General features: G+C 38.6%; 1 protein-coding gene across 3 annotated transcripts; it reads right to left on the reverse strand.

The window, feature by feature from the left end:
* Nucleotides 1–253: 253 nt before the first annotated feature.
* On the reverse strand, nt 254–21268 carry arid5a (AT rich interactive domain 5A (MRF1-like)). 3 transcript variants are annotated; one of them, XM_048242474.1, is made up of 7 exons: nt 21179–21268; nt 18881–18969; nt 10684–10849; nt 10530–10582; nt 7523–7620; nt 5490–5655; nt 254–3079 (listed from the first exon to the last, which is right to left on the reverse strand). In XM_048242474.1, exons 1-7 carry the CDS (start codon nt 21180–21182, stop codon nt 1820–1822), a joined length of 1836 nt encoding a protein of 611 aa, XP_048098431.1. In that variant the 5' UTR covers nt 21183–21268; the 3' UTR covers nt 254–1819. The 3 variants fall into 3 exon arrangements, with proteins under 3 accessions (XP_048098431.1, XP_048098430.1, XP_048098432.1); XM_048242473.1 differs by having other exon boundaries at nt 10530–10612; XM_048242475.1 differs by lacking the exon at nt 18881–18969 and having other exon boundaries at nt 10530–10612.
* Between the last annotated feature and the right edge of the window lie 1500 nt (nt 21269–22768).

Here is a 22768-nt window from a genome sequence, read left to right on the forward strand (position 1 = left end):
TACTAGCTTGTTAGCTTAAAGTGGGGAAAAAAGCCATCACAATAACTATTTTGGAAAAACAGTGATTAACACTAACATGATCACTGATGATAAATACAAAGGTGTAATTGTGAGTTATTTTCAAAAATGAATAAATGGCTTATGTTTATTTTGTGTTGTTTCAGATTGACCATGGAGATGACTGAGGCATTAACATTACTTAAACTTTGTCTGGGATTGCACTTCTACAGCCAGGTCATTGATATAAATAAAAGATTATGACACTTATGTGTAAAGCTTTTTTTCCTTATTGTGTTTAGTAGCCTAGCTTATGCTGTTTATTAGTTTAGCTGTTGGGAAAATGTAACCAACTTGTAGACTGGGTGAACCTAAACGAACCTGTTAGCAAATGTGTACTGTATCTTAATTGCAAACAGGTTTGTCTGGATAATTAGCAATCACATTTCACATGTCAATAAAGCCAGCTGTGAACTGATAAACGGGTCCGTGCCACACACAATAAGCGGACCTGGACCAGTCTTAGCCCCTATTGGCACCAGATCCGTCAAACGAATCCAGACCCATTTTGGACCGGTGTGCATTTGGACGCCGGGTCAGGTGTATTATGCAGATCCGTGCCGGATATTGTGGTAGGTGTAGCCCAGTTCCGTTCCAGTGTATTTTTGCTATCTGGGAAGGATCAGTCAATTTTACAGTTCACATTATTCCACCTCTCTCATTTTAGAAATGTAGTTTCTTCCGCCTTGTGTTCCGGTCGGCTAGTTTTGACTAGTTAGTTTTATTAGGATAATGCAGCAGAAGAGGATGGAGAGGCTAACTTGGGAGGATTAGAAAAAAAAATGCCATCAGGAGGTCAGATGGCAAGATTATACTTCGCTACCGAAGGCTATTCACCTCTACAAAGTGGGTAGATGATATGTGACAATGGCCTGTGGTATGGAGATATATTTTAGAGAGGGACTGGCCATTCTCAGCACAGTATGTCAGTACATAATTGTCATAATATATTCTTATAAAGTGCACCCAGTGCATTATCTGATTATTTACTGTCTAAAATGCAAAAACCAAAACACTTCCTGCGGAGCCGTATTACAGAAATTTCCTAACTCGCAAACTCTTATCTGTTTGGTAACCATGTTAGCTATGTTTAGAAAATCATTACATAACAGCTGCTCCTAAGTCAATGTTCTCCTAACTTTAGATAGGAAAGGTGAATTACAGAAATGTCTTACGTCACCAAAATCCTAAATAAACGTTCCTTACTTTAGGATGCCCCATGGTACTATGGTACTATGGATGAAATTGGTTCAATTCAGCATTCCCAAAATTGGTAAATTAGGATTGTTGCCGTTGTCTGTGATTGTGCTGCCTACAGGTCTCTCACATTCTACTGTTCACATGAAATATGCTGCTCCTTGCATCTCTCTTTATGGCGTGTCCTAAGTATAGTTATGATCACTTAGGTTTTATCTGAGGGGATTAGATCATTTTTTATGAAAACCTTTTTTATTTTCCGGTATATGATGCAGTAATGTTGGCCAATATCAGACCGATACCGATCGTGAGTATCGGATCTGCTCATTCCGTGTAGACATGTACAATATTCTGAACAATGCAAGTGAAAAGACCAACATAACCTACATCATACAATATAATAATACACAGTTAGTCTCTGATTGTCAGGATGGATTAAGGATCAAACCTAAACTAACAAAAGTCTGTGTGAAATTTTAGAAAACCTTCCGAACAATCACAGAAACATGTATGGCAGTCACTTCCAACATCCGCTCTGATATGCCTTTTGTAGGACAATTTATTATCAGAGTCTTGTATTGGATGGATATGGATACAGACCAGTAGGGGATGGCCAGAATGGTAGGGTGTAGGAGTATGATTGAAGAGAAAAGTCATATGGGGCAGAAAAGCTGGTGACACCTGGCATTAGATGTGGTTGGTGTGGGTTCAGTTGAGGCATTGGCAGATGGGTTGGACAATGAACTGGATTTTGACCTTGTAGACACTTCAGATGGTTCTCAGACCCCTGGTAAGGTACTTGAGGAACTACTGCAGAATGTTTTATATACTGCACACTGGGCAGCGGTTTTGGCAAGACATGCATAGCTTTATCTTTTTTGTCTATGAAATGCAAAGGAGGTAGCCCTCGTAGTTTCTTGGGGGACTGACTGAATTCCTGACCATTTCTCATATATATTTTATTGGTTGGCTCATGAGTTAGAGGCAAGACTTTGTGAAAAGGGTGGAGGGCCACTGGAGAGAAAACATCCTTGGATTTCGGCATCACTTTTGTGAAACTAGAAGCTGAGGACACCCAGGACTGGGTTAGTATGGGGTGTTTTAGAATAGGGGGCTGAGAACTCCCCCCGTGGCTTTCAGGGCTCCAGGTGTACGAGGCTCTGTAGCTTTTACTTGCAGTGGTGGTGTTCAATTGTTTTGGGCTTGCCTGAAGAATATCTTGGTAATGGTGCAAGTGAAGGTTGCCCAGATGTGTGGGGTAACAGCTTCGAGGTTTGCATAATGCAGGAAAGCTGGGTGCTGAATAAGGAGGAGTAGAGAGGGCAACAGCAGTTGACAGTGTGCTTTTCTTTGTGTCTGTAGATAAGCCGATGGGTTCAGTCGTTGTTAAGCATTCCTCAGATGAAACAGAGTTAGGTGAAGGGCTGCGAGAGCATGTGACAGAGGGTGAGGAGAGAGGTAGTGGGGAACCATCTGAAGAGTTATGGGTTCTGCCTAGCAGTGAACAACCAGGGGTCGGAGAGCACTGGATAACTGTTGGCCTTCTTGAGCTGTCTTCTGCTTTTGGACTCTGCAGGAAACACAGGCTTGCTTGGGCCAGAAGCTTCTTTTTCTCCAAAGGAGACATTACCCCAGTGGAACCTAATGGCACAGGGGCAGAGATGTCCTGGTGAGACTCATGGACCACAAGAGCAGTTGTCTGATGGTCCCCAAACTTGTTTTGGGATTCTGGGCAATCTAGGTGGGGTTGGTCCTGATAAACTGCCCAGTGACTATTGTGAGGGCATGTTCCTGGCTTACAGAGATGGCTACGATGAGCTGTTTCCTGAGGGAAAAAATAAAGCTATAGGTTAACATCTGTTTTAATTTAACATGAACACAATTTAAAAAAACAAAGGCCAGAAGTGGCAATAAATGTGGAATCAAAAAATGCCACTTAATTCAGATTAGGCTTAGAGATTTTGGAGATCAGCACAGGGTTCAGCACATGTAGTTTCAGGAATTTTTTGATCTACTTGCACGTCTCAGTAAGTTTATCCAACAGTCAAGTATGCAGTTCTGAATTTTTTTTTCATAATAATACAAGATGAACATCAATCTATTCATCAATCTATACAGGAATGTCTGTGTCTGTTCGTCTGTGTGTTATTTTGCATATCTGTCAAACTGTTCATCCGATTGATTTCAAACTTGAGTACAGTGCCAAGTTTGACGTTGTTTGGATAAAGAAATGCAAAAGATATTAAATATCAGTAAAATATATCATTTAAAAATCGGTAAAAGATGCACACATTGGTTTTGCCGCTATAAGTGCTGGTCACTCCCCCTGTCACACAGTGCAGGACCAGAGAGGGTAGAAACGGAGCGTAATCAGTGCATGGGTAGAAAGTTATTTTGGCTAAACTCCAATAACTTGACTAGTCTACTTTACTACGGACATTCAAACAGAACCCGACATTGACGTTTGTCACACATTCTTTATTATTCCTGCATAACAAATTGCATTTTATCACTGGCAGTCGGAGGCTTTCTGGTGGAGAATCCTCCAACACCATGTCATCAACACGACTCATATTCCCTGGCTTCTCTTAGGACCATGCTGCCCGTTGACGTAAACATGGAATCAGTTCCGGAGTGGGGCATGGCCAACAACAGCTCATTTGCAGGGCCCGGCAGGGCAACCTTAAGTTTTTTCTCTTAAGTATGACCCTTAGGGCTTAATTTGTAAGGTACAGTGTAAGGGGTTTACTTAAGGGTGTTGCACAGAATACCTTAAATTGTTTCCTTAGTTAAGGAAAAACATTAAGAGATTTACTGCATTGAAAGGGATTTTCTGGCACAAAAATTCTATAGTGATTGTTCAACTGCTGTAGCTGTAATTAGGCAATTGTAACAGGCAATGTCGTTACGTTAGTTAACAACCCACCGAACACAGTAAAGCTTAATGATCTTATCATTAATTTTACCGTAATAATATTCGCTGAAATTATCCAGGTAGCAAGTAAATCATGTTATAGACATGAACTGAACAATACTAGCTGGCTCGAGATGATCCTGACTGTCATCAGTGCACCAAAGCAAACTTTTTTGTTTGTAACGTTGTTGTAACGTTTTTGTTTTCTATACAAATATGACATTTCTATACAAATATGGTATTCTTATATATTATTTTCTATACCAATATGATATTTCTACTGCCATGCTTCTTGGTGACATTAATGCAAAAACATGAAAAAAATAATGAGAAGCAAATTGTTTTTCTTTGATATAAAGGCTGAAATATGCAAGTATTAACACATATAGTATTATCCATATTTGCAAATACTTGTACATATAGCAAAATTGACAATAAAGTTAACTTTGACTTTGGTCTGGACAGACATGTGATGTCTGATTTGTCTGCAACAAGTTAGTTATGACTGCCCGGCAGCTATATAGGTCATATAGGTTTATAGGTTTTTTTTTTTTTTTTTTTTTTTTTTTTTTCGCATGCCCAAATTTCCGTCAATGATTCCCGGGACACTGAAAGACCGGGGTACACGAAACTTGGTGGGCATGTAACCCCACATGGATAGCATGGAACCATCATTTTTCGTTTTGATCTGTAGCCCCCCCTGCTGGACTGGACACCCCGAAAGGAGGGTAGGGCAGACACAGTTCTCTGTGAATATCTTGAGAACTGTAGGGACTAGGATGACCATTTTTTTCCGTATGTTTGCCTCCAGGGGTCATGTTAACCCATTTCATGTGCACACATGTGCACAAACAGATACACACACACACACACATACATTCACAGTAATCATACGTATGACACTTACTCACACAGTAGACATATGTACGCTTGCATGCACAGGCACATACGCAGGCACACACACAAGCACACACACACACACACACACACACACACACACACACATACACACATAACATAAACATGTACATGCACACAATTCAAGAATTTCTCAGAATTATGAACAGGCAAGATGGAGGTGGGGTTGTATAAAATGAATTTTACATGTGAAATCTATGAACTAATCATGTTTTGGTACTTGTTGTCTAGCAGATATCAGTGAGAATTGAGTGTGGATAATGCAATTTAGTGAGACAGTTAGAATCATATAGTCCTTTCAGCGTGATTTATTTTTGTGGAAAAAATGTGCTGGACTGGGCGGCGGTCATATTTTGTACCGCTCTGCGGTACATCTAGTTCAAGGAGAGTATCTGTTAGGCACCTTAGAATGTGTCTTTTCTTCCGTCTCAGTCAGTTTCCTCCTCCTCTTGGCCTCAGGTTTGACACTCTTAAGGTCCGGACTCTTCTTATACAGTTTTCGAGGTTTAGATGGAGGAAGGGGCTTATACTCCTCTCCTCTCAGCTGTCTTTCAAAAGGTAGAACAAGCCTATGGATAGTCCAATAAACACCACCAGTAGCAGTGCAAAGTAAAAATTAGATGACAATTTGATCAAATTTGAAATACTGATTGCAGCAAGATTATGGAGGAATTACAGTCATTAGTCCTTGATGCCAGTTAACTATGTTTACATTAATTGAATAAAAACACATCACATTAACAATGTTTGAAACAATGTTTTTTTGCATTGTGATTTCACACAAATTAAACATTTACAACAACACATTTACAATGCATTTTAACTTCCTGATTACTGGTCTGTCAGTTCTAATAGGTGTATTGGTCAAACAAAAAAGTAATAAACCAATTTTGGTTTGCAGGAAGTAATTACATTTGTGTAAAGGTCAAAAAAGGTATTACATTAACTTCCCACCAATGTAATAAATAAATCACTAAGGTATGAGCTACACCAGGCGCGTAACTGAAGCGTTCCGTTCACAACGCGTAAAATCCATTTTAAATTAATGGAGTATTTGTTTTGGAACGTACTCGCCACTATCACGTCTGGTGTAGCTACTTCCATTGATTATAGTGGCAGCTAGTTGTTGCAGCAGACGCTACGCGAACGGAACGCTTCAGTTACGCGCCTGGTGTAGCTCATACCTAAGTAAAATAATACCTGTTTTATCAGTTGTAAGGGTATTGTCGTCAACAATTGTCACCCTCTAAACCAATCTCATGACCATAAAGCTTTGTAAGTTATTTTCATCAACTTTTTACTAGGGACCAAGCAGCTGTGAATGCACCCATTGGCCCTCATTTATCAACCAAGCATAGAAACCAGTGCCGATCTGAGTGCAGGAATCTTACTGCAGGGCTCACGTGTGAAACGCTATTATCACTCCAATTTTAGCATAAGAATGAAAGTGTGTTGGTAAATGTGGCGGCTGAAAACAAGCATAATTTATAATCACACCCCTATATATGCTCATTTTGGAGATCACACCCCTAGAATTTACGACAGAGGTGAATAACACGTCCAAAAGAGAAACATTTCTGACCTCAAGATAGCCACAGTGACGTTGCAAGTCCAGCTGAACCATGTTAATTTTGACGGCCAAAAAGTGTCATCACTGTACATGCCAACTTTTGATTCTTTGATAAAGAGAGCAAGTTCATTATTTTCGGTAGCCTACATTGCAGCCCAAAGACCATGTAGAAATGTGCTGTAATTTCAATACCGGATTAATCGGGAACAGCTTATTGTACAGTGGAATTTATATCCCCGTATTCGGTAGCCTAAGGTCTACTGTTTATTTTGATATATGGTTTTTCTAATGTTGAGGCAAGAGTTTGTTAGATATTCTACCAAGAAGAATGGATGTGGAGATGGATGCATAACTGTACAGGCCTACATAATGCAAATTTAGATTAATTTAACATGAATTTGGTATACCTGTGTGTGTGTGTGTGTGTGTGTGTGTGTGTGTGAGATGTAGAGGGAATGCACGGGACATCAGTCTGTAGAGAGAGCTCTGAATTTCTGTATTTGTATCTATTCTATCTATTTGTAAAGGAAACAGATATTCAAATGGAATGCTAACACTTAGTGTTCCGACCCACACAGCAGCATTAGAAGCAATGTGACCCACTCAGAGAGCAGCAGAATACTTTAGATACCATCAAAATGGACCTTTGATTGCATGGAGCAATCAGCAGGAGGGTCGTCAACATTTTATGCAACTTGGGACTTTTATTGAGGTTGTTTGGCCTAAAACAAGGGGTGGGTTTTAACTCCCCCAGTGTTACAGCTTTTGGAGTTTTTAGGTGAACTATTTCATCAAAATTGGTGAGATGACGTGTATTAGCCCTGCCTGGTCCTCTCATGGACACACTCTTAATTATTTTAGCTTACCTCTCATAGTGTTTACGGGTACAAGTAGCTGCACTCGTACTCCCTGGACTTCCTCCTAGTTCATCATATACATTCTTCCACAACCGCCGTGCTGTCACCTGTTTGGACAATCCACAGAAGTGGTTACAAAGGCACATCTTGCACCTCTTACTCTGTCTGCCTCATAAACATTCACAGACATAGTCTCTATAGTACATGGGAAGGTTTGGCACTATGACATTAGGTCTTGTTTTTCCATGCTTGAGAGGACATTTATTGAGTCTGTTTTTATGTCTATTGTACATAGAGATATGGTGGGATATAACAATATCACAAAGTACACTATGGATGTCAGGAGGCATTCTGTTCTACATTTAAAGTAACACAATGTAGAAATTCCCGTTTTCAGTGCACTAGGTACTCATTTAGGGGGTACCAAATTCATCAGGAACTCCTGGATGGAAAAACAAAGCTATATCGTAAAACAGCCATTCAAGGTGTGCATTGTTATTGACGGTGACACAATTTCGCCAATTATGAATATGTGAATCATAAAAATTAGTTTGATGCTATTGTTGTATGGCAAAACAACTACATTGTGTTGCTTTAATAATTATATCTAACAGATAAATAAATGCCTTCTTCGTAGAGGTGGTGCTACATTGCAAAGCAATGAGTTACAAATGCAGCAATATGAAACTTTCAGGTGTTAGTTTAAAGAGCAAATATATAAGATGATGAGTTGGCTGAAATGTATTGACAAAACATGCAGAAAAATAAACACACACATGTGTGCAGCTCAAATAAACCAGGATTAGGACACTCAATGCTGTTTTAAGCCGTTGACTTCAAGGCAGCGCTGCGACCGTCGACTTCAAGGCACCTAACCCTAACCTTAACCCTTGCCTAACATGCAGCGTTGCCTGGAAGACGACGTTGGGGGCTTAAAACCCAAACACCGATTAGGACTGATGGCCTCAATAAAGTGCAAAGTATCATCTGATGAGCGAAACCAGTTTAAGAGTTTGTTATGGGTGTTTTTTAAAATAAATATATCTGCCACAAATACTTGTTTGTATGCCAATAGCTGATTTGCATATGAACCAAATATGATTTTACACTAGTACCAGTAGTGCAGCTACCAATGTTGAATGTTTGAAATATGGACCAAAGTTTGTCTTCTTGTGTGGTCAAGCACTAAACGATCCTACTCAAATGAAAACAATAGAGGAAGAATAGATCAATTTACCCATTATCCAATACAAATACAAACATTGTAGTCAAAGCCAGATAACTTAAGTAGCATCTCCTTGAAAGTGAATCCAACTGAAATGAGTATCTGTTGTTCTCTCAAATGAGCATGCATAAATTGACATAAAACTACCTGAAAATGTTCAGCTGAATCAGAGATGACCTATTAATTACCATAGTGGATCTTACCATTCAATAACAATGCTATAAAATCAGCAGGTCTCTGTGCACACTCTATTTAAAGTATTAGTAATATGTCATTATTGTTGGGACATTTTCAGATGGAGGCCCATATGTGACCCTCATTATTTAATTTATTGGGTAGTTTCGCAATCAGAGTAAGAGCTTTAGAGCAATGTCAGGCAAAGAGTTATATGAGGCCTAAAAATGAAACTTTCTTGAAATATCATATTTATGTTTTTTTTTATCTACATTTGTGGATTGATAAAATATATTTCAATAGATATGTATACTACCACTTAAATGTGTGTTGAAGTGGACATCTGAAAGACTGCCATCAGTATAAGGTTAAATATTTGCATACAATAGTTGTAGTGTTTCTTACTGATCCTTAGGTTCAACATCATTTAATAAGACTGGTTAAAGGAGAAATCTGGCGATTTTTCACATAGATCTCCGTTTCTCAAGGTCACCGAGTACTGTCGGTAAGAAAAAAACCTTGAAAACAACCGGTTGTATCTAGCTCGAGTTGCTACAGCCAGCAGCTAATGCAGCCAGGCACATCCTAGTGTGGTCCAGTTTTCTACCCACAGTAAAATATTGTAATGGGTTGAAGTGGTGTAGTTTTAAAATAAAATGTAAAAGATGACTGAAAATGAGGTGCTTTTAAGTTTAATTATATTATTAATAGCAACAGTTATCCAGTTATCCAACATAATCACATATTTTGAGGTACACAGAAGTATGCGGAAAATTTGAAGCAGTGGTGTAGTCTACGTGATATGCAGGACTACGCAATATACCCACTTAAAAAGCATCACCAGCTCACTATACCCACTTAAAATAGACAAGGACAGATATTAATATTTGGGGTTGATCACAGTAAACCCACTACAGCTAACTACTACATCACAGGATATCCACTACAGCTAACTAGACTACAGCACTAATGTGAAGCACCCTGATCATGAAACTACCCTACTATCAATTTAACTACAAATATTTCTTCTAAAATTTCATAGGAGAAAGGAGACTCCCACCTACCCATCTCCACAACTCATTGGCTAATCAAATGCACTGTAATGTATTGTTATATTCTAAACTCATAACACTAGGCCATTTTTATTTGTAAAAAAAGAGCAAGAGCAAGTATTCTATTACTTTTTCCAGTTACATCATAGCCTCAGAGGAGAAACTTTGCTTAGATGAACAAAGGGTTTGAAAGAGTTTAGAGCCTTTGAAGCCAATAGTTTAGAGCCTTTGAAGCCTACCATGTTATACACATACATTAAGAAATGGACATCCTGCTCTCATTGTGGTCAAAAACGGTCACCTTGTTGCTGGGTGTGCACTTCACAAACCAAAGCCATTTTTTCCACGTAAGGAAGTGCTAGCGACGCAAAGAGTCTGTGTCTGTAAATATACTTGACCTCTGTACTTTTTCCAGAAGCAAAGAAAACGGTTTATTGTAGAATATTGTAAGTTGTAGATAGAACTAGCAAATAGATACCTCATACATTATTGACAAAATGCCTTGTACAAATGTTATGTGCAATTAAGTAGTCACTGTCCTACTAAGTATAAAACTGATACTTACAGAGTCATATCCCCCAAGGGCCTCGACTGCTTTGTAGATTTTCCACAGATTAACTGTAGACAGAAAGCAAAAAGTGAGAACCACTAAGATCAAAAGGAATTGAAACCATAAGCTTCATCACAAAAATACTTTTTTGAGATGGCACGTTACTCACTTTGTTTAAATCCAAGATGTGGTATTCTTTCAATTGGTGTACCTCGATCCTTCATGAAACGATAAAGATTATCAACAAAGGCCCTCTCCTCTGCCTCTAACAGATCAGGGCTCGAGGTCATCTCTGTTGTATGGCTAAGGTCAAGTGTCTCAGGCCCTCCGGTGTCCTTAAAAAAGTGACATGGTTACAGAAGTACAGCTAATATTGTTTGTATCATAGTTTAGTGTTTGTCTGTGTGTCTGTCAGCAGGATTATTATATACAGAAAGATTCTACTTTCATAACCCGGCAATTTAATTTTTATTATGTTTGTGAAGACTGAGAGAAATTTATTTTTTAATCTTATGTATTCAACTTCAGAACACTGACATTTACATTTCTACTTTATGGGCTTTAAGCAGGCATCAGACACAAATACTGAAAAGATGCATAATGTTAGCATAGCATTTCTGAGGAGGTCTGGGTTGAGGTTGGGAAATGAATAGGTTAGCTAAGACTGAAAAGATCACAAAACTGTAATCAGTTCAATGTATAATTTGTGTAAAAATTAGCAAAACTATCTCAACCAAACGCTTATGAAAGATATGTGGATAATGATTGAAGGATGAACTGCATTTGTCCATTATAGCATACCTTTTCTGTAAACTCACAACAATTGGGTGAAGAGGAACAGTCAGCTTGGTGAATAGGGCGGATCTTTTATCCTATATGTGGACCTTTTTGTAGTGTGTGTGCACAACCGTTATCAGACAGTTTTATGGAACCATACCCAAGCTTGTATGTTTTAGAATTAGAGTACTAGAGAGTTTTAAAGTTAGGCAAGCACCAGAAAGATGTAAGCCTATCATGTATCATGTTATGTACATAGCCTATGCTTTTTGCACCTAATATGAAAGAAAATAAACAGCTCATCCATTAATGAAGCCAAGGTATCTGGCCACCTACTATGGCAAACCGAGTGAGCATTTCTTATGATATCTTGATATCAGGCGTCAGTGCTTTAACCCATTTCCATCAAACTATGTTTGGGTCCAAGTACCCATGGGGACCCAGGTTCTGACTAGCGGTCATTTCCCAAACCTCCATCTCTCCCACTTCCACTCCCACATTTTGGCCCACACTAGTTAACAAGTGACTCTTTCTGAAACTCGTTAGTTAACTAGTAGACAGTTAACTAATGAGCAATCTCGCCTTGACTAGTTAACATGTAACCTTGACTAGTTAACATGTAAGCCACACACAATCTCGCCTTGACTAGGTAACATGTAAGCCACTAGTTAAATATGCCAAAAAGTTGCTGAATTGCTGGGTGTAGTTCCAGTGGGACAATGGACTTCTAGAGCCTTCCATAAAGTGTTTACTAGTTAGGTAGTTAAAGCCAGAATGCTCACTATTTTAAGGAGAAATCCGGCGATTTTTCACATAGATCTCCATTTCTAAAGATTGAAAAGTACTGTCGGTACAAAAACAAATAGTTTTTTCCTAGCTCAAGTTGTTAGATTGTCCAGTTAGAGCTTCCAGGCAGCTACGGTGCTACACTCTGGGGGCATGTTCATGAGGCCCCATGTGCATGCCCCTAGAGTGTAGTGCTGTAGCTACCTGCCTCCTTTAACTAGTTGAAGCCTCATTTGTCCATGGTGTCCTGAGGAATTGTATCTAGTTAACCTGTTTAAGTAACAATAAAGAAGAAGTCTACAGTATAGAGAGCAATTGGATATTTTAAACCCCAAAGTGAGCAGCATCTCAGCTATATAAATGCTAGGACTGACTATATGTTTAAGTTGTAGCCTTTGTCAAAGTGTGTGTGTAATGATAAGGTAGGAAGTGACACAAACTGTGTATGTTGAGGCATTCTTTAATTGCCTATTTTATGGCTTTTGTGAATAGAAGAGCTGAGGCAGAAATGTGTACTTTTAGGTGGTGGAGAAGGTCAACTACCCTCCACCACACTCCCTGGCTATGTCCCTGTGAAGTCAATATGTCCCTGTGAAGTCAAAGTCAAACTCATCAACAGTGCAGCATGCAAGCAATACTCATCATGATATTTTAATAATATTTTAATAATTTCATTCTGCTGTTGAACTGATTAATTTTAATGCAAAGTGAATCAAGTTATGTGCGCACAAACACAGACACCCACACACACAAATTCAGTTTCACACTGAACTGTGTTCCTGTGTGTGGTCACTCATTTCTGAGAAATAGTGCAGTGGAAGTGAGTAAACATGAAGATGCCTTTGCTTGGGATAGCCCTGACTGAGTCACAAAGTTGACTGTTTTTCTCAAGAAAGTTAGACAGCTAAACACCAGAATTTATCTGTACTTACTTGGTCACAGGAAGAGCCAATCCCCCAAGTCTGTATTCAATTCATTGTTGACTAATGTGTGAATATGAAATACAGTTAAAACAATCTTCACCTACTCTGCGTCTCCCTACAACTTACTGGCATAGGCAATATATTGAGCAAAAACTGTAGAAAAGACACTTTTATTATATTGTTTTATTATATTACATTGTTTTCTGGAATTTCAAATCCTGTTATTGTGATAAAATAATTTCTCATTACAGTTGATAGGTGATATTTATTTGAGTAATTTCTAGACCACAACAGGGTAGAGGAAAAGTGCAAAATGTACCTTGCAGGTTTCAAACAGGAAGTAGCAGTCCAAATACAAAACTCCCACCTCTAGTTTTGAACCACAGGCCCAATATTACTTATGCTGTTTGCAGACAAGAGTGTCAGTTAAAAGGCCATTCTAAATTTCCATCACATTCAAAGTGTGTAGGAACTGTTGATGTCAATGTGTCAATAAGATTCTCATTATGATTGTTAGTGGTGTGCTAGGGCAGATGCTATCACAATGCAAGTCCTCACCACAAAACCACCAGGCTTTCAACCCTCAGCATGTCTTGGAAATTCAAAGCATTTCAGTGACATTGCACAAACTTTTCTGTCATTACCAGAAATGTGTTGGACTGTCAGTTTCGAACATCTGTGCTTATGAAAATGGTTGTTCTAGAGAAACCCCTTTATGTTTTGAAATGCTTGATGAGAATTGGGTAGATGGCATACACAATTACTCCCAGCTAAAACAATTCACTTTCTAGGTTCTATGGATATTAGTAATAGTACATACAAAATATTATATATATATATATATATATATATATATATATATATATATATATATATATATATATATATATATATATATATATTAGGGCTGTCAATCGATTAAAAAAATTAATCTAATTAATTACATACTCTGTGATTAATTAATCTAAATTAATCGCATATATAATTTTTGCTGTGAAAGTATTTTAAATATTTAAATTCAAATGAATCATTGAATAATCAGTTTAATTAGTGACATTAAAGTTCAAAAACACTTTTATTATTATTTTCACTGTTCAAATAATTGCCATAATAATCTATGATATGACCTAATATGCTGAGGAAATAAATTCAAAAGTGCTTTGGGAAGAATTTTTTTTTTTTTCACATACAAGGCATTTCAGGCCACAGATATAACCTAGGGGACATAATGAAAATAAATGAACACTCCCCTCAATGTCAACACTTATTTCTTTGCATTGATGTGCGACTATAGAGTTGATGAACTCCGGTGATATGCACATTCCTTGCTGCCGACATTGCAGAGGACTTTATTTTCAACACTTTATTTTTTATCAACACCATCAGGTCGTTTTTTAAAAGTAAATGTTCCAATCAATGATCCAGGCAGCATGTTTTCTTCTCTCTCCTTCATTTTACAGTCTAATTTTTACTGACTAGAACGGCTCGGGGTCAAAGGTCATACGGAATCGATCTGCGCTAATTTTTTTAATCAGTTATTTTTTCTCAAATTAATTAATTGAAATTAATCAATCAGTTATTTTGACAGTCCTAATATATATATATTGTACAAATAAAACAACACTTGACATTGCCCTCCATTGTTGTTAACACACTGTATCCATAATATCACATCATGCAGGGAATTGGGTTGAAACTCATCATGATGATTTGTCGGTTTGTGCCTCAACAACAATGACATTCACAAAACTAGGCCCTACAAGAGACTATTTTCATTAAGGTTATAATGAAAAACAGGAAATGATTTAGTGTCTAACAGATTTGTGGTAGACAGCTGACGTTCCCCTTAGGCGGTTCTTTTGCTGTAATGCTTGCCGGTGGGTCGATTTACTAGCTACAGAAGCCGCACCATAAATGTCCTGGCTGACATTACAAGATGTCATACACATACTTTATTGAGAATTCCTTCTCGTAATAAGGTTATTTAGAAAAATATTCGTAAATTGCATTTAGTAATTTAGTCTGTAAAACTATAGCTCATATACTTCATGCAAGACGAATAATGTTGTTATGGATTTTTTGTTTTGGCTTATATTCAGCAAGCAACTTATCAGTGCTAACATTATTCTACAATACTGTACAAGATATGTAGTTCAAGGTAATGCTAACGTGATCTTCTATCTCCGTACGAAGAGATCAGGTGATTCAACGTTAGGGGTTTCTCGGCAGCCGCGAGCACAACTCTGTCGTTCGGTAACTGACCGACAAATGCGAAAGGCAGGGCTAGAATTTCAGGTATGTCCCTCCTTGGCTAATGTATTCTAAAGATGGAGGCCAAAACATGGCTGCCGCCATACAGGCGACTTATTCAATTCAATGAAATCATATTCAATGCTCTTTGTGCCTGGCCACACCCACCTAGCATTTACTTTCAGTGAGATACTGTCTGACATACGATAATGCACTAACATTACCCTCAGACACCAGGCAGGATGGGCCAATCAGTAACGAGAGGGGATGACGCTATAGTTTCGAAATCAATAGTGGCTGTGATAAACAGTAGTAGCAACGCCTGCAAACATAAACAATTCAGAAGAATGTGTAAATTTATATATGGGAAAAGTAGGCACACATACAATGTTTCTTCACTGCCGATGTGGCTTATTGTCAGTTTGTAAAGTTTAGGCGAAGTAGGAAGTAATGTTAGAAATCCCTGATCAATGTGATTGGTTTGGCTGTACCTATTTTAGAGTTAAAGCAGCACTATGCAAGTTTTTTACCTTAATATAACAGCTTCGAAGCCAATTTGATGGTAAACAAACTTGTAATACAGGCACCTACCAAAACCATAGAGTATAGCTGATTAGCAACTTGCATCGGAAAACAAGCCTTGCAACTTCAGGTTTTGTTGCCCCAGATACATCTCACGAGAATTGTGAAACATTACCTGGGGAGCATTTCCTGTACAACTACGGAGGTTAGCTTTTTACTAACATGATAGGATGCATTGTTCAACTAACCAACATCTAACCGTCATACTGATTACTTTGTACTAACTAAGTACTTACTAAGTACCCAGCAAATGTTAAGGTAATGCTAATGTAAAGGAGTTAATGACATATAATAACACGTGGACTGGCACACCTTTAAATAACAGACTTGGGTGATTCCAGTCTTGCGGTGGCATTCCACGTCCCCATAATTTACATTCTCTTATTGTTACTAAAATGAGACAAATATTTCCAACCAATTGATTTAATAATATTAAGGTGTTTACTATTGCTTCAACATAGATAAAACACATTTCAAATATTTAGGTGTGTTTTAGACACCTTTTTTGTGGTGTACACATTTAATTTCAGCTGACTTTATGTCCCTGATACACTCCTTTGACCTTGAATTGGTCTGCAGCCCTCCTACTCACAAATCTGGCAAAGAGCTTCACTTGATCCTCACTCAGAACTGCACACCACAGACACCCTCATGGTGACACCTCTCCAGATCACTTCTTCAACCGGTTTAATGTCAGCCTGTCAGAGCAACCACTGGCTCCTTTACCGATGGTCACGTTCCGCCACAACATCCGCAACCTGTCTTCAACCTGCTTCTCCTCTGTTGTTGCCTCTGGTCTACCTCCACTCAGCACATTCTCCTCTGTGGGGGTTAATGATGCCACAGACTCGCTCTAAACAAAACTGATCCCATGTCTGGATGAACTGTGCCCTCTAACTACGAAGCCAGCTAAATCCAAGCAATCTCACACATGGCTAAATGATACCCTCCGATTGCTGCACACCTACCTCAGAGCTGCTCAGAGAAAATGGCACAAATGTAAACTTACCGATGACCTCAAAAATGACCAGACACTCCTTTCCTCCTTTTCAGCCAGCATCACTGCTACAAAGACGGCTTTTTACAATGCCAAAATGAACAGTGTTCACACTCCTCAACCTTCAGCCTCCTCTTCCTTCTACCAGCCTTACTGCTGATACCTCTGCTTCATTTTTTACCAGTGGTGCCAATCAGCAGCCAAATCTACATGTCTCTCTTTGTCTCCACAGGGCATGACCAAATCAGATATTGCACTTCCACAACCTTTAACGGTAGCTGCCACTTCATTTTCTGCATTTGCACCTCTCTCCGAGAGTGGAGTATCTAGACTCCTGACATGTAGCCGTCCTACTACATGCTCGTTGGACCCTATACCTACAAACTTACTTCAGTCCATTAGCGCCGACATGTGATGCTTCGCTAACCTCTGGCACATTCACAACAGCATTCAAAGTGGCTCGGTTAACACCATTCCTTAAGAAACCTTCTCTTAAACCTGTTCAAGTTGAGAACTATCGTCCTGTCTCACTTCTATCCTTTCTATTCAAAGCCATCAAACGGGCAGTCTTCAAACATACTGTATCTCTGAATTTCTCTCACAGAATAATCTTCTTGATCCAAACCAATCTGGTTTCAGAAGTGCTCACTCAACAGTCATCAGTACTCATTCTGCTAGGTTTCTGGTTGATATTTACACTTCTAACCACCATACATCCATATTTTAAAATGCAGTAAATGCAGAAAATACATAATTTAAAGCAACACCAAAGAGTTTTTTGTACCTTAAAATAATGTTTCCAAAATCGTTTTAGTGGCCCTCTATCGGCTATAACCGCACTATGTAAGTTTGGCAGATCGGGTAGCGGATCTGTAGTTCCGGAATGGAATGAAAATTTGACTGGCATCTGATGTCGCAATACATCATACTTTTATAAGTCATGCAAAATATTCTACCTTGTGTGTGGACATTGTTATTGGCAAAGCCGTGCTGGATAAACAAATAGCGTGTGTGCGACAGAGGGAAAGTTCTTTGGTGTTGCTTTAAAAGTCAATTGCAGCCACGTCCATGCAAGTCAAAGTGTAGTCACACACCTGCAGATAATAATACAAGGTGTGCACTTTTGGTCAGTCAGTTGAGAATATAGCCTTTGATTTTAACATTTTTTTTAATGGAGTGGGGGATAATATGCTCTGCACAATAGATAGACTTATAAGTGAACAATGGTAAGAATATTGTAGTCAAAATCTCAACTCAGATTTGAACTCGAGGATGACGAGGATACAGGAAGGCTCACTGATTTCACTTTACCGGAACACATACTGTAGTCTACTTACTGTTATCACTGTCAGCAGCCAAAGAAAGTAATACAATAAATTAAAGTCGGCTTATTTTTAAACTGAACTGCATGTTTCCTTTGAGTGCTATAAATGCATGACTATAGCCTACATACATGAGTGGCAGGTGGGGGATAAGTGAAATAACGGCCTTTGTAGTGTCCGGATACAGAATTAATGGTGTTGGAAAACTCCACTCAGTTTCATGTTGTGGAGTTCTTCACCTTCACCTCATCCATTAATTCCATTTATCGGGACACCTAAGCGGCCGTTATCCCTTACTTAATGTACCCTAGGAACACTTCAGGCATTATATGACCAATAAAACAGTAAAGTTTGTCTTCTATAGGGGCAGGACATTTCTTTTAAGGATCCGCTGCAACAATTAAATGTTAACGCCTACACATTGAACTCTGCCTTTTGCATGGCTTGTTTTTTTTAATGCCCACATTCTGGCACATACTTTATGTAAACAGGTCATCAATCAATCATGAGAAATTCTTTTCATGGGTAGGAATTTTAACGGTATATCATTGCCGACACAAAATGGCACATCTCTAATGTTGATCATACAATATGACACATCCCTAATGCTGATCAAAGTGTGTTTAGCTGTTTCAAACAATAGTTCTTAGAGGCAGTGACAACCTTGACCTAAACAGACAACATTATTAAGCAATATGTTTATTTTATATTGCCGTGGAACCTTTCTACCTTGTTTGGAGAAGGCTCCATAGCTCCAACTTCTTGAGAGACTTCCACTGAGTTTGAGTTCTCTGTGCAGTGGTCTCCAGGATCTGACACTGCATTGAGGCACATGCAACATTCAATATCACAATATCACATCCAATTGGTTCTATTTCTTGAATTTATGGCAACTAGCATGTTAGACACATCATAATGAAATCAGTCTCATTGAAATAAAATATGCCAAATACTTCATATCATATCAACACCAGTACATTATGTTAAAGTTGTATATGTTCTTATGTAGGCATATCATAACAAAAAAATAAAATTACATTTAAATAACATTTAATATACTGTAGCGTCGGCGCAAAAAGACAGTGTTAGCGTTCTCCCGCGAAAGGCATGCTGGGATACGAGAGCGAACATTTGGGGGGTTTATGTCGTTATTCTCTTAAGTTATAAGTGTAAAGTTAGTGTCTTTAGTGTAACATGTTTCCCTTTTAGTTTTCCCTCATGTGTGATCCTTTTTGTGTGGGGGGCTGCGACCTCCCCTGTTGGTGTAGTGTGTGTGTGTTTTCTTGACCTGCCCTGTGTGCATTGTGTTCTGTGTCTGTGTCCCTGCTCTCGTTCTCAGCTAATAAACCTATTGATTGGACAACTGTGTGTGTCGCTATCAAATCGTTACAATACATTTAGATAAAATCACGTTGAAAAAAAATCCATGATTTGGTGCATTCTACGTGGTCAAAACCGTATTACTTGCAAATTTATTCACTATTATTACAAACATAACTACAAGGGATAGTAGAGTTACATTTGTTGTAGGACCACTATTGGTTGCAAGATCTCACAAGCAACTATCGGTAAATGCACCAAGTCTTATGTTCTCATGAAGCAAAGCGTCCGTTCAAAACTGATTCAGCCACGTGGCCCCATGTGTTTGATTTATGTCAGTTTACCATGTACTTTGAACAACTTCTTTTAGACCAAGAAGGGATGTTAGTAATGCTCAGTAATAATTTTAGATATTAAGCACCAGGAAGCTCATAATCTCTTTACAAGGTAGAACAACTAAATGAAGTTTAATATCTGGATAATCAGAGTAGGTTAATTACGAGAGACCAGTCAGCTGGAACATAAAAAACAACAGAGTTTAAAACAGATTTTGTATTGACTCTGATCTGGAGTTCTTTTCAGAATAAAGAGAATTAATGAACACATTAGAAACAGACAAGTCTCGGGGAGAAGGCAAGTCTAATATGAAACCACATGCTTACAACACCACTTCCTGACAGAGAATATAACCACAGCTATGTGTTATGAACTACACTGTTAACACGAGAAGAATTCAATGCAATGTGATGCAGTGTGTTAGGCTCTTACAAGCTGGAGGAGAATGGTGATGGAAAGCGAGCAGATTCATAGTAATAATAATTAGCCTAATCATGCAACTGATTTTCAACATGGAGCACTGAGCAAGAATCAAATTTTAAAAAAATGAGCTTCATATGGGCACACCTACATCTCACACTTGTCCTAATTTTCAAGTCACTGTAACGATGGTGATGGCAATAATGAAAAGTAAGGGCTGAGTTATGTATCCTGTTTACACATGTCTATCACCTCATTTGTTTTCAAGCACAATGTCTCACTTTGACAACCACATCAGCTTAAAATATCACTAGTTACTTGACATCCTGGTTCCCTCAAAATGTATTACTTCCCCAAATATGTAGGCCTACCAATGGCAATTTTCACAATGACAAAATGTAATATTGTTCGTTTGCGGTAGGCTACTGAAAGGCCTTAGAGCTCAACTTATTTCCTGTTTTGAGACAGTAAGAGGAATTCATCTCTCTATAAACGAACACTATTTTGTGGAATAAATTGCAAAAATGTGGAGTCTACCCAAATTATAGGTTTCAGTGGCTTGCAATGTAGACTAGCCTATGGTATAGAAAGTACTAGGCCTAGCCTACATAAGGTGGCTTAAAACATTTAAAGGTTAGAAAATGGCAGGTAGGCTAAACAGCTAAAACGGCAAGTCGCTGACTGACACATGGAAGCCGACGTTACTTTGTCGGCTGAAGGCCTGTTACACTACTGTTTAGATAGTGAACACTGCATCATTCGGTGTTACAGTGTTAGGCTATGCGTAGGCTTATCCTACCCACTATTGATCCTAGATACGATGTTGAGATATATAGATTTTTTTTCTAGGCCTACATGGAATTCGACCCAATGTTCTGAAGTAAGTTAAATCATGGTAAACAATCACTGGGTAAGTAAGCTAATATTTGCGTTTGTCTGAATCAAACTCACCCATTGCCAAAGGATAATTTAGCTTGATGGAGCCACACTATGCAGGCTATCGCGCTGTGGCTTTGCTGCGTCTGAGTCACGTAGGTTATGCACAAGATCCTCACGCATAATGGTTTCTGTACTTTCGAAATCATTGAGTTTGTGTGAGATTGTTCTTTTCAACTTCTCATTGGAGGACAGCGTTTACGCCGCGTAGTTTCCTTCCTTGACAAAACCAAATGAACCACGCGACTGTGCTTAAGCAATGTCAAAATAAATTAAAATAGCACCACAACATCACACCTAGAGATTGGCATGGTTTATTTCAGTTAGCCTAATAGCTGTTTTGATTTACATTGAGAGATGATCTTATGGAAAGTACCCCATGCCAATCGTGAGATATGGTGAAGGGTATGTGATGTGGGGCTATTTTAATTCCAAAGGCCAAGGGAAATGTATCAGAATGCATCCTGGATCCATGAAAAAACTGCCCTTTAAAAATAAAAATGTGACTGCCTCTATGGGAATTTAACATATGGGTATATGCATAGGCCTACTTATGAGCCCATGTATTTTAAGAAAAAACTTTATTTATTTACGATACATTATTCATTCACAAAGAAAATTGGTGTCCTTAAAGGTTGGATTTTTCCTCATTTTTTTAATTAAGATCAGTTTCCTCTTTTTTCAACTTTAGCATGTAGTACAGGGTATGTCAACTTATGAGTGCAATATGTTTCCCCTTGATTTTTCTGTGTCTTCAATGCCTGTTTCCAATCTAACCTTGATCCTTGTGCTCAATTTTTGAGTTTAAAGACAAACATCAATGTTAATGCAACTCCCAAGCATCAAATGGCCAGGATTACAGTGTGCTCATAAGTTCAATGTGCTCATATGTAACCATATGTTTGTAAAGTATTGCCCAGTTTTTTGACTGTCATTCAGAAATTAATGACTGATAATGCTGAAAACCTTTCTATTATTCAGGGGTAGTGGTCAGGTGAAGCCATTTATTATCCCACAATTGTTGTGCCCTTTGTAATAATTGACAACTGAAAATTGACAATTGAGACATCTCACTCCCTAACGCCTCACATGCATTTCTCATGCTAACTTTATGCTTCCTCAGATGTGATTTTTAAATTAACCTTACAATGAGATCTGTGCCCCCAAAGAGTTTATTTTACCTTAAAATAACGTTTTCAGAATCATTAATGGCACATAAACTCTCAATAGGGTGAACAGCACTTCTGCCGCACTTTGAGCAGGTCTTACTGAAACAGCAATAGGAAGCTTGGTTTTTGGGTAGGAACACTGCCCCCCCTCCTAAATCAAAATGGAAAAAAGCTGCTATGCTACAGGAATTCATAAATCTTGTCGGTCCATTCCCTCTATATCGTATCGGAGTTATGGGGCTGTATTTTGGGCACCAGCGCATGGCGTAAAGTTCGTTATTCACCCGTGCAAAGTTGAATTCTGTATTTTGCACGTTTATTTTTTAAGCATTGCGCCCAGGGGTGTGGCAATTAACAACCCAGGGAGGGGCCTAGCGCGTTGTCTAAAAATCGCTATCATACACCACCTAAACCTGGTCAGAAGTCAATGGCAAGT

Source organism: Alosa alosa, chromosome 5 (assembly GCF_017589495.1).
Source record: "Alosa alosa isolate M-15738 ecotype Scorff River chromosome 5, AALO_Geno_1.1, whole genome shotgun sequence".
NCBI classification, from domain to species: Eukaryota; Metazoa; Chordata; class Actinopteri; order Clupeiformes; family Clupeidae; genus Alosa; species Alosa alosa.

Coding starts and splice junctions, on each gene's coding strand:
- arid5a (XM_048242473.1), bottom strand. Junction 10,850..18,880: donor TGGAGCCTTCTCCAAACAAG/GTAGAAAGGTTC, acceptor CACTTTTTTAAG/GACACCGGAGGGCCTGAGAC. Junction 7,621..10,529: donor CCCTTGGGGGATATGACTCT/GTAAGTATCAGT, acceptor TTGTCCAAACAG/GTGACAGCACGGCGGTTGTG.